The sequence below is a fragment of the Equus caballus genome, chromosome 13 (assembly GCF_041296265.1).
Source record: "Equus caballus isolate H_3958 breed thoroughbred chromosome 13, TB-T2T, whole genome shotgun sequence".
NCBI classification, from domain to species: Eukaryota; Metazoa; Chordata; class Mammalia; order Perissodactyla; family Equidae; genus Equus; species Equus caballus.
In genome coordinates, this window is record NC_091696.1 from 30,626,187 (window position 1) to 30,637,041 (window position 10,855).

Below are 10,855 nucleotides of genomic sequence, written 5' to 3' on the forward strand. Positions count from 1 at the left end.
GGGCTCAAAAAGGAACAGGTCTATAGAGGCAGGAATCTGCATGGAGACCCACTTTCCCGGATTCCACATGAGCCTGGGCTGTCTCCACTCCATTGTTTTATTATGTACAAACGCTACAGAACAAGGGGAGCAGACGCGCCTGGGGTAAGAGGGGCCCAGTGGGAGAAGAAGTTCACAGGGCAGATGGTGCACTGGGGCGAAGAGAGCAGCACGTAGGCCATATCTATAGGGCAGGCGGGGCAGGAAGGGGTTAAAAACGAGATCCAAGCCAGCCAGATCGCGGGGAGGTGCGGGGGCGTCGTCCACCTTCTGAGCTCCCCCCCCAAGGTCACAGTGCATGCAATAAAATATATGTACAGGAGCTGGATCCTTCCTCTGCAGAGGCCTTGAAGGTCCAGAGCTCCCTTCGTGTGGAGGGAAGCCAGTGGCGCCCCCTGGCGGCCAGGCCGGGCTGGAGCCACATGCGGCAGAGGCAGGGGTCAGTCCCAGCCGTTGTCTTTGATCATGTGGTTGAGTTCAATGATGTACTTCCCCTCTTTGTACTTCTGGCTGCTCTCAAAGGCCTGTTCCTGGAAAGAGGGGAGAGGCCGTCACTCTGGGGCAAGGGTCTTACCAAAAGGGATAGGGGTTGGGGAGTGGATATGATTGGCCCCATTTTACATACGGGGGAACTGTCACCAAGAGAAGCCAAGCCACTTGCCCACAGATACAAAGCCGGTAAATGGCGGGGCCAGGTTTCTCACTAACAGGGGACAGACAGAACTCTGTGAATCACAGGTACTTTTTAAGTACTAATGTTGGCTCTCCAACAGAGAGGATATGGCTCCAACAAAGATCCAGGAATTACAAACCAGTAGCCTGAGGGCCAGTTTTGGCCTATACCTGTGTTTTGTTTGGCCAACAGAGTTTAATAAAAATAACTTTAAAATACTAAAATATAGGCAGGCCATGCTCACTCCAGTCTGCCACAACCATCCTTCCTCCCCAGGTCTATGCTGCCCCTTTTGCAGATCCACAGTATCTGCTTGGTCCCCCAAGAACTTGAGTTTTTAATCTCTGGATTAGGCCACCTCTTTATTTTACAGAGGTCCACAGAGACCAAGCCACCTGTCTGGGGACACAAAGCAAATCTGTGGCAGGGCTAGGGGTGAACTCAGGTCAGGGCTGTCTATCTGCCTGTCTCTTGCCTGGGGCATCCAGAGATGCCTCACAGAGGCATCACAGCTCCAAGTGACACCTCAAGAATCCTGTCCCTTGCAGTTTCTCAAGAGCATCTTCTTTTGTGCCATCTAATCTGATCCCCATAACAATCTTGGATGCCAGGTAGTGGCTGTATCCTCCACTGCCAGATAAGGAAATGAGACTCAGGAAAGAGAAATCAGACCCTGGACAGCAGCAGTGGCAATGAGGGCAGGGGAAATGGAGGCTCAGAGACCCAAATTCCAGGTTGCTGTGGGATCTTGGGCAATTTCTCTGATCATCTGAAGGGCAGTAGAAGCTGGGGGTCAAGGGTTTGGAGTTAAAAAACAAAACTAGAATTCTGGTCCCTATTTTGTTACTTACCAGTTGTGTGACCTTGTGCAAGTTACCTAACATCTCTGGGCATTCCTTTCTTCTTCTGTAAAGTGGAGATAAGAATAGACTCTACCTATAGGATTGTTGCAACGATTGAATAAGATAATATATGCCAAGCACATAACAGTGCAGGGCACATAAGCATTCAGTACATGGTAATTCTGATTATATCCTCATCTCTAAAATGGGGATGCTTGTGCCTGTGAGGAGAGGGATGCGTTAAAGGAAAAATTCTAAAAGCCCTTGCAGGATGCGAGAGAAGAGAACATGGTCAGAGAATGAAAAGATAGTTTTACTCATGTGAGCTGGGCCTGTACACTCTGAAAGATTACCAGATGACTGCTTGTGATGAGGAGGTGATGTGAGGTCAGGTCAAAGGCTAGCCTGGGGTCAGAGGTCACTGACTCACATATTTCCAGCCCAAAGTGGTCTTGCAGTTCTCGCAGTGGATGTCAGCGACAGCATGGAGACCTGTCAGCAGCACCCGCTCCTCGGCTGGCCCGCAGCCCACGTTCACCCTGCGGGGACATGGGGGCAGTCCCAGGGAGGGTCCCGCCATCAGAAGGCCCCCCTCTATCTTGTATCCAACTGTGTCTGTCCTTAGCATCCAAGAAAAGGGCAATAACAGCTTCCTGCCTGAACCAGGGGACTCTAGGAGTCTTAGCATGATGCCAGGGGTCACAGGTCACAACAGAGGTCAAGGAAAGCAAGAAGGGAGGCCAAATACTCACACAGAGTTGAAGAGATAGGCACGCCCCTGACTGCCCTGGAAGGACTAAAGGTTGGGAGGGAGAGAAAAGGGGGGTCAAGTCTATTGGTGGGGAGCTTTCAGGCAGCCCCTCTAGCCTCCCATTCCAGCCCCAACTGTGACCTGGTTACCTTGGAGATGAGGTCGTCGTGGTTGGCCAGGTGAGCACGGCAGTGGGCACAGCTATACCTCCGGTGACAATCATCCAGGTAGGCCTGAAACGTCTTGGGCTTTGAAATCCGCACCATGGCGGGGGCCGGGGGCAGTGGCCCCACGCGGGGAGCAGCCCAAGGGGAGCAGAGGGAGCCCAGTGCCTGCAGGGAGGAAGTGAGTGGGCTGTCAGGACCTGGGCCACACACATACAAGCACACCCAGGGCCACTGGGACTCTGTCACACTTGGCTGCTGTCTCCTCTCCCCAGAGCCAGCAGCCTCTCCAGGGGCTACTACGATCTCCGTTTTGACTCACTGAGGAGGCCTGGAGTTGCATCGATAGGGAAACTGAGGCTAGGAGGAGCACAGGATGAGTCACCCACCTGCTTTCAGCCCCACCCCTGCTGGCCTGGCAATTGAAGTCGGAGGAAGGGGCTTTAGCATGGATGAGCCGTCAGTTCTTCGTTTAGGGGGAGCATGGAGGGGTTAGGAATTGGATGGTCCCTAGGACCTCATCTGAACTGCTGGGCAAAGGGGGGGGGGCTTCATTTGAGGTACAGGGAGTTCACCTGGGGAGAGGGTCCCTCACCTGGAGAAGGCAGGAGGCCTCAATGAGAAGAGGGGCTCTTATCCGGGGACGCTGAGGCCTTGTCTATGTCGAGGAGATCTTACCTGCATCGAGGAACCTTACCTGACACCCCGGGGCTCACCTGGAGCGTAGGGGTGGGGGGCGGGCGCCGGGGGAAGGGGACAGTCCTCGCTGGCTGGGCGGGGGCGCGGGGCGACGCGCAGCGCTGACGATGCGGGCCTCACCTCGCCTGGGCGCGCGGGGGCCCGGTCCGCCGAGGTGGCCTGGCCTGGGTGTGGGGGGCGCTCCTGGTGGGCGCCGTCCCCCCCGGCCCAGGATCGCAGCCGCCGCGACTTGTTTACACCGAGACCAGCTGCTGCCGCGGCTGCGGCGGGAGGGGGAGGGGGCCGGCCTTTGGTCCCGGCGGCCGCCGCGGCCAATCGGCGCGCAGCATGCAAATGAGGGGGCGCGTCACACAGCGGCCGGTGCGGGCCTGGGCTGCCCTTCCCCCTGCTCCCGGCTCCCGCCGGCCCGGAAATGCGGCTGCGGCCGGTAACCCGGGCGGCCGGCCGCCCTGGCGTCCCGCGGTCCTTGAGGGGGCAAGGATCTGAGGTTCCTGACCTCGTGTGGGTTTAGGAGGAGGATGGCGTTTGGACGCACGCCCCCGGGAAACAGTCAACTATCTGCCTTCACCCGCCGCCGGTGCCCCTCTCTCTTAATCCCCGCAGCAATCCTATGAAGCAGCTTCTGCTATTGTTCCCATTTTTACCGGGGAACTGAGGTTCAGAGAGGTGTAGCGGCTCTCCCGAAGTTAACCAGCTAGTAAGAGGCAAAGTCAGGATTCTCACTTTTGTCTGATTCCACGGACTTTGCCATAGCACCAGGCACAGACTCTTGGAATGGAAGAGCTAAAGGTGTCCATCTGTGTCATTCCCCTGGGAGCCAGAGCCTCAGAACAAGCCAGCTCCTACTGTGGAGCATCACCTCCTTCAGGCAGCCTTCTCTGTTGTCCCTGCCTTCCAGGCAGGGTTACATGTCTGTTGTGGTCTTCCTCCTTTCTCTTTCTCAGCTCTGAACTCAGTTGAAAATGTCTGTTTAAACACGTCTGCCATACTAGTCTTCTTCCCTGCAGGGGCCCCACTCCCCAGCCTGGCCTAGAGTAGTCAATAAACGACTACTTTTTGTGAAATACGTCATTCATTAAATGAATAAGGTACGCAGGCTGGAGAGGGCTGAGGAATTTGGGGTCTGGAGTAGGAGACCTGGGAATGGAAGGTTGGAATGTCTGAGGCAGCACATGGGCGCTGTCCCAGCCAGCCCCACCCTCTGCAGCCAGCTGACAGGCCCACAGGGGCAAGTCAAGCCCCTTGCTGTGTGCCTGGGGCTCTTAGTGGCCTCAGGAGAATGGAATCATTATCTGTGGCTCTGAAGGGGTAGGGGGCCTTGCTCCTGCAAGGGACATTCCTGAGGAGAGTGGAGGCCAGGCTGCCACAGGGTGTGGTTCTACTCTAGGTCTGGAATGTGGTGGAACCAGTGGGTCAGGCTGGTTAGGGGCCCAGACTCTGGCCCTAGGCTGGCCTCGTCTGCCCTAAACTGCCATCTTTGCAGTCTAGGATCTCCCCAACTCTGTCCCCCAAGCACAAAGACATGACTGAAAAGAAAATATTTATTGGGGAAGAGAAATAGAAGAGAGGGAGAGGGCACCAGGCTTAGGAGGCCCTGGCAGCTGCTCGTTGGTTGTCCAGGTAGCGCCTCAAGGCTGTGGGGTAATCGGTCATGACGCCAGTGGCCCCCAAGCTGAAGGCCACTTCAAAATCTGACTCTTCATTAAGGCACCAAAATATCACCTGAGTGGGGAGGGATGGGCTTGTAGTTTCCACACAACTTTACCTGGAACTCCCCCTTACATCCAGATGGTGGGAGTTCTCCTCTGTGGAGAGCCCCCAGCAGTGGTATGCTGAAGTAAATTGCTAAGTTTTCAGGAATTTTGTAAACTGGTTATTAAAAACAGCCATTATTAAATACTAAATTATATAAATCTACAAGTCAATAAATTATATTAAAAACAAAGGTAATAGATCCCCAAAACTCATCACTTCCTAATTATTTTACTACATTTTACAATTACCTGTGCTCTGGAGGTTATGTCTGTTGAATGTATAAGATAGAAATACTATATAATGGTGTGCTTCTCAACTCTGTGTTCAGTGACCTCATGTTGGCAGCCTGAAATTGGCCACTGTGGGAATATATACAGCAGGAAAATTATCCAATGGTCAAATTAGGGTGCTGTGTTTTTTTCCGGAGAGCCAGTTGCGGAAGGTTTACCAGTGATCAGTGCCGCCCAGCCTGCCCGCATCTGCCGCGGCTCTGCATCTTCCTGCCTCCTGAGTCCCCTCTTGTGGGTAGTGAGGCAGGCAGTCGTAGTATTTGTACCCTGGGCAAGTCACTGGACCTCTTGCTTTCTTAATGTGACAAATGAGAGTGACGGTCCAACCTCCAAGAGCTGTGAAGACCCGCAGAGTGAGAGGGCTGATCGGAAAGACCTATGTCATCCCCAGGCCTCCCTCGCCCCACATCTAATCAGTGGTCGAGTCCTGGCCTGTCTGTGGGCTAACTCTCCCATCCATCCCCACTGCTGCCACCCAAGCCAAAGTCCTGTCACTGGCAGCCTCAGCCTCCTAATGAGACTCTACTTCCACACTGGCCCCACAATCCCGTCTCCACATGGTGGCTGGAGTGACCCTCACTCAACAAACCTCAACTGGATCTCTCCCTGCTTAAGCCCCTCAAAAGCTTCCCCTCCCTTTGGGCTGAAGTCGAGGCTCCTCACTGAGGTGCACCAGCTGCCCGCCTCGGCCTCTGCTGCCTCCTCTAGCGCCCCTTGCGCTGCTTCCTCAACTGCAGCCTGGCAGAACCCGTCTCAGTTCCTCGGACTGCCATGGCCTCTTATTCCTCCTGGCCTTCCCACACGCTGAGCCTCCTACCTCCTACCATCTCATGCTCTTCCTTTCCCCTCCCCATGAGCCAGCTCCTCACTTCTTCCAGAAGGCCTTCTCTAACCCCACACAGCACTGTTTCCTTTCTGTCCACTCATCACCCCCGCGATGACCTTCCTCATTTCCTTCCTCTGCCCTTGATGGTAAGCTCCATGCTCTGTCCCCGGTACCACAGGGCCTGGAATGCAGTGCGTTCTCAACAAAGGTTTGCTAATTAAATGACCTGGTCAAAGCTGATGATGCCCAGGAGAGAGGGAGGCAGTGGGCTGGGCTGGTTTTTCACTTCTCTGCTCTTTCCCCTGCCCCCCTCATCAGGGATCAGGACACTTCAATACATCAGCAGCAGCAGCATGGCTGACATTTATCAAGCCCTTACTACGTACCAGTTACATATCCAGAACACTTAAATATACCATCATCTCTATTTTACAGACAAAGAAACCAAGACTCAGAAGGTGACCTCCCCAACTGCCCCAGCTAGTCAGTGGCAGAGCTATGATTGGAATGCTGTGCTAGGCCCGTGCTGAACCGCGCACTTACGGGGGGCGGCAAGCATTACCTGCACCCCTCGCTGCTCCAGGTGTTGGATCAGACTTTTCCTCATGATGAACCTGGTGGGGAGAGGGGTGGCAAAGACCATGATGAGAGGGGACCAAGGAGAAGGGCAGTGGCAGGGCCTGTGGGGACACTCCACCCAACCTTCTCGCCCACCTCACCATTTGGAAAGCACGGCAGCCAGCTGGTTCAGCCCAGGGGAGGAAAATGGGAAGTAGGTCCTGTGGAGAGGTGGTGGTGTAGTCAGCCCCTTGGGGGTCTCTCGGTCACTGGGGTGGGTGGGGTGGCAGTGACCCCGCCTAGTATAACCCTGCCCCCTCTAGAAGAGCCTTCACAGTTTCCCAGAGGACAATTCACCCATTGTGCAGTGAGATCCTACTCCCATACCCTTGACTCCATGCTTTGAAGGTGTGCCCCTTGCCTCACCATTTTACAGAAGAGAAAACTGAGTCTTTGAGAGCTAAAGTGACTTGTCCAAGGTCACACACCAAATCCATAGTGGGCCAGGACCACCAGCACCCAGCTTGATTCCCAAGCTGGACATGGAATCTGGAGGTCTTCCTGGTTGGGCTGGTCCAGCTTTCTGAGACCAGACAGTGTTTAACGGATTGGCTACTTGCGCCAAACTGTCCCACTCCAGGGGTGACTTTAGAGGCCCTTTACAATGTCCAAGGGCAGGCTTCGCTGTGTGACCTTGGACAAATTACAGAACCTCTCTGAGCCTCCCATTCTCCATGGTACTATGGGGGTCATGATTCCTGTAACCTGGGGGTGCTACAAGGTAAAACTCCAATAAACTAAAGGATGTAAAAACACTTTGTAAACCATGTATAAAAAGTTACGTAGGGGCCGGCCTGGAGGCGCAGCGGTTAAGTTTGCACACTCCACTTCGGTGGCCCGGGGTTCGCCAGTTCGGATCCTGGGTGCGGACATGGCACCGCTCATCAAGCTATGCTGTGGTAGGCATCCCGCATATAAAGTAGAGGAAGATGGGCACGGATGTGAGCTCAGGGCCAGTCTTCCTCAGCAAAAAGAGGAGGATTGGCGGCAGATGTTAGCTCAGGGCTAATCTTCCTCAAGAAAAAAAAAAAGTTATGTATACAAAATTTTGTAGTACAATGATGTCTTGGTAGCAAGGGATTGTTGGGACTAGCAAGGACAACAGAGGGGAGCAGAAAGCGCTGGGGGCGGCCATAGAGTTCTCAGAAAGCAAAGGGAGGAGCCAGGCCTGAGAGCTGGCGAAGTATCCAAATTCCTGATACTTGACCCAGCTGTTACTTTGTTAATCCTTGTCTTCCAGCGGAAAATGCTTGCTTTTCCTTTTGAGAATCGGAGTGATGCTATAATTAATTAATAGCTGTCTCCCCTGCCAGACTGTAAGTTCACAGAGCGTCTTACCCCACCCACACTGGTCTTATTTACTAGTGTAATTCCACCTGGAACAGAATAGGCATTCAATAAATATTTGTCAGATGAATGGATGAATAATAACTCTGTCCCAAAACTCCATCCACATCAACACACATTTTCATAGAATTACAGGGGGTTCATGGCCCCCTTAGTATTCATGAATGCTGGGTGAGAACCAGTGTCTTCAAAGTACCCTGGGGGTTATCCTTGAGGGTAGCCAGGGAGCTGGGGACACCGGGTCTCCTGTTCCAAAAGGGACCCTGTCCAATGGGGTTTGAGGTGGTGGGTGTTTTTCTGAAGCCAGAAACAGCCAGAGGTCTGGGAGAGGATGAAGAAGGGAGACGGGGCCCTGTGGGTACCTGTTGATGATGGTAGGCAAGAAGCAGATGAGGAACCTCTCAGGGATTGGGATGAAGGGCAGCAGCCCCAGGTAATAGAGCAGCAGCAACCGGAATCCTCGGCTTATTGTGAAGGAGAACGGCATCTCGGGGTTCTGGGAGGCAAGGGGAAGGAAGAAGGGGGATCAGTCTCTCCTGAGGAAGCAGAGGAGAGGCTTGGCCTTCAGGGGAAACAGTTTTAGACATTCAGGAAGCCCAACCATGTGCAGGATCAGAGCCCCGTCTGGGCCGGGTATTCTGGGCCTAAGTGCACTTGCCCGTGCCCACCAGCAGGCCTTTGCTCACACACTTTCCCCACCACCCCACTTCTCCCAATCCTACTCTTGGAGACCCTACACAGGGCCAGTTCCTCCAGAACGCCCAGGCCCCTCCCAGCCTAGGCCTCTGAGGCTGGGGGGAGGTGGGGAGCAGGGAGGGAACAGGGACTCACGGCAGCCCTGCACTTCTTCATAATTGAACTCTTCTCCGAGGCCCAGATGGTGATTTCACAGCGGTCAAATCGCCTCACCAGGCCTGCTATCTGGGAGGAGGAGGAGGAAACCAAGGGGAGAGTCAGGCTTCTCTCCAGCCCTGAGCCCCGCCCGCTCCTGTCTGCAGCACCACCTTGTGAATGAGCTCTACATTTTCCCCTTTGACCTCCAAGCTCATGGGCATCCGAGGGAACCTCTGGAACACATCCTCCAGACGTGTCATATGCCGGTCTGACCCATGTGCAAAGTGGCCTGGGGGGTTGTAGAAATAGGGATCAGAAAAGGATTGGTGGGATAAGGGTGGGAACCCAGAGGGAGGGGGCAAGTCCCAGAGAAGAGAGGGCAAGAGGTTGACGCCATGACCCCAGTGGGGCTGGCTCAGCCCTGGGCTCACAGCCCATGGTCTCACCTGGTGAGAAGTACACTTCCAGCTCTTCCTTGTAGAGGGGCAGCTCCTGGGGAAAGCAGGGAGCATGTCACCAGGACGCATGCATGGAGGCGTGGTGGCTCTCTGGGTACAGTGAGAGCAGGGCTCACCTCAAAGTCCAGGCTGCCCACATCCCTATTTACACCTGACTGGCGGGACAGGTTCTTATCATGTGATACCACCACTACGCCATCCCGTGTCAGCTGGCAGTCGAGCTCCAGGAGGTCTGCTCGCTGGGCCACGGAGCTAAGGGAGCGAAGGTCAGTGGTGGGAGGGGGATGGGGACGGGCCAGACCGTGGGGTGGTGGGGAGGTTTGGGGAGCGTGGGGCAGAGTTCAAGGTGGGATGTGCAGGCTGTACACCACACACCTCCAGGGAGCTCCAGTCACTCAGATAGGAAGTGAATGGCACCCTCTGGTGTCATGTAGTGTTCAACTAGCACAACCTTACCCGGCAGCTGGGCCAGGCAGGTGCACTCACTTCTCCATGGCCTCCATGGTGTTCTCCAGCCGCTCTCCAGATCCTGTGTGGGGCAGCTGGGGTGGGTCCCTGGGGCCTGGCCTCCCTCCTTCCCCCACCCCTGCCTCATCACCCCTAGTCAGCCCAAGTTGAACTTTTTTCCCATTCTACATCCTGCTCCACCACCCTGCTCCACTCCGACCTTGGTCTCTGCCCTCTAACATCCCACCCCTTGGACCTGCTGTCTACCGTGGCTCCTGTCTTGCTATCATCACTCCACCTTCAGTAGCCGCTACCCCCTCATCCTACCCATGCCCAGCTTACCTCCCCGGTGGGCCCCTAGGCGGGGAAAGAAGGCTGGGACCCAGGGTGTGTGCAGCAGGTGAGGCCGGCGCAGGAAGTACATGGAGATCACAACATAGCTGCCCAGGGCAGGCAAGGCGTAGTACAGCAGAGGGCTCATGGCCATGCTTCCTCTCCAGGCACTGACTGCAGTGAGCTCAGCTGTTCCCGATGGACTATGCTGCCTCTCTGACTGCCTTGCCGATATAGGCTGGCTCCACCGCTGGCTGCTACCACGCCCCTGGGACCTGCTGAGCCTGCTGCTGGCCTGGGGCCAGGCTGCAGGGCTCAGCTGGGGATGAGGTAGAGGCAGGAGCAGAGGCCAGGCAGCTGTGGCCCTCATACCCCGAGACCCTTCACAGATCCCAGCACCCCTCTGTCCTTGGCCAGAGTGGGCAATCAAGTCCCCCAACACCAGATCTGCCATAACATTCCCCCTTCCACTGGTGTGTGTGGCCAGGGTATACAACACACTGCCCCTTGCCATTTCCAGAAAATGCGGGGGGGGGGGGGTGTAAGGTGCCCCTGAGTCAACCCCAAATCACCCTCAGCCTGTTAGACGGGAAGCCATCAGAGAGGGGAGAAAACAGTGACTAAAGGGAAAATTGACTCCACTCTGTCCAGGAGTCTGGAGCTCCTTACACTGCCATCCTCAACCCTAGCCAACTGGGGAGCCAAAGGTAACTAGGGCTGGGTGAAGCCACAGACGGGAAGCAGCTGGCCCAGAGAGTCAGTCCTCAAAGCAGCAATGG

At 55.2% G+C, this 10,855-nt stretch overlaps 2 protein-coding genes across 12 annotated transcripts; both read right to left on the reverse strand.

Annotated features, from left to right (window-relative positions):
* Positions 1-79: 79 nt before the first annotated feature.
* On the reverse strand, positions 80-3,491 carry YPEL3 (yippee like 3). 10 transcript variants are annotated; one of them, XR_011424676.1, is made up of 7 exons: positions 3,289-3,475; positions 2,455-2,637; positions 2,307-2,350; positions 1,985-2,093; positions 1,564-1,648; positions 1,188-1,342; positions 80-569 (listed from the first exon to the last, which is right to left on the reverse strand). XR_011424676.1 is itself a non-coding variant. In XM_070231977.1 (6 exons), exons 2-5 carry the CDS (start codon positions 2,569-2,571, stop codon positions 1,586-1,588), a joined length of 333 nt encoding a protein of 110 aa, XP_070088078.1. In that variant the 5' UTR covers positions 2,572-2,637; positions 3,289-3,482; the 3' UTR covers positions 80-569; positions 1,564-1,585. The 10 variants fall into 10 exon arrangements, 6 of the variants coding, with proteins under 6 accessions (XP_070088078.1, XP_070088079.1, XP_023471811.1 ...); XR_011424677.1 differs by having other exon boundaries at positions 3,186-3,432; XR_011424674.1 differs by lacking the exon at positions 1,564-1,648.
* A 1,204-nt stretch (positions 3,492-4,695) lies between these two features.
* Positions 4,696-10,748, reverse strand: GDPD3 (glycerophosphodiester phosphodiesterase domain containing 3). Of its 2 annotated transcripts, none has more exons than XR_011424672.1 (10): positions 10,086-10,736; positions 9,783-9,825; positions 9,413-9,548; positions 9,285-9,330; positions 9,042-9,127; positions 8,836-8,925; positions 8,367-8,500; positions 6,754-6,818; positions 6,602-6,653; positions 4,696-4,890 (listed from the first exon to the last, which is right to left on the reverse strand). XR_011424672.1 is itself a non-coding variant. In XM_001915522.4 (10 exons), exons 1-10 carry the CDS (start codon positions 10,588-10,590, stop codon positions 4,753-4,755), a joined length of 1,323 nt encoding a protein of 440 aa, XP_001915557.2. In that variant the 5' UTR covers positions 10,591-10,748; the 3' UTR covers positions 4,696-4,752. The 2 variants fall into 2 exon arrangements, 1 of the variants encoding a protein (XP_001915557.2); XM_001915522.4 differs by having other exon boundaries at positions 6,759-6,818; positions 9,009-9,127; positions 10,086-10,748.
* Between the last annotated feature and the right edge of the window lie 107 nt (positions 10,749-10,855).

Coding starts and splice junctions, on each gene's coding strand:
- YPEL3 (XM_023616043.2), bottom strand. CDS start 2,571: ATGGTGCGGATTTCAAAGCCCAAGACGTTTCAGGCCTACCTGGATGAT. Junction 2,094..2,306: donor GCCTATCTCTTCAACTCTGT/GTGAGTATTTGG, acceptor ATGTCCCCGCAG/GGTGAACGTGGGCTGCGGGC. Junction 570..1,984: donor CCACTTTGGGCTGGAAATAT/GTGAGTCAGTGA, acceptor CCCTCTTTCCAG/GAACAGGCCTTTGAGAGCAG.
- GDPD3 (XM_001915522.4), bottom strand. CDS start 10,590: ATGGCAAGGGGCAGTGTGTTGTATACCCTGGCCACACACACCAGTGGA. Junction 6,819..8,366: donor TTGCCTACCATCATCAACAG/GTACCCACAGGG, acceptor ACCTCTCCACAG/GACCTACTTCCCATTTTCCT. Junction 4,891..6,601: donor TGGAGCAGCGAGGGGTGCAG/GTAATGCTTGCC, acceptor CTCCCCACTCAG/GTGATATTTTGGTGCCTTAA.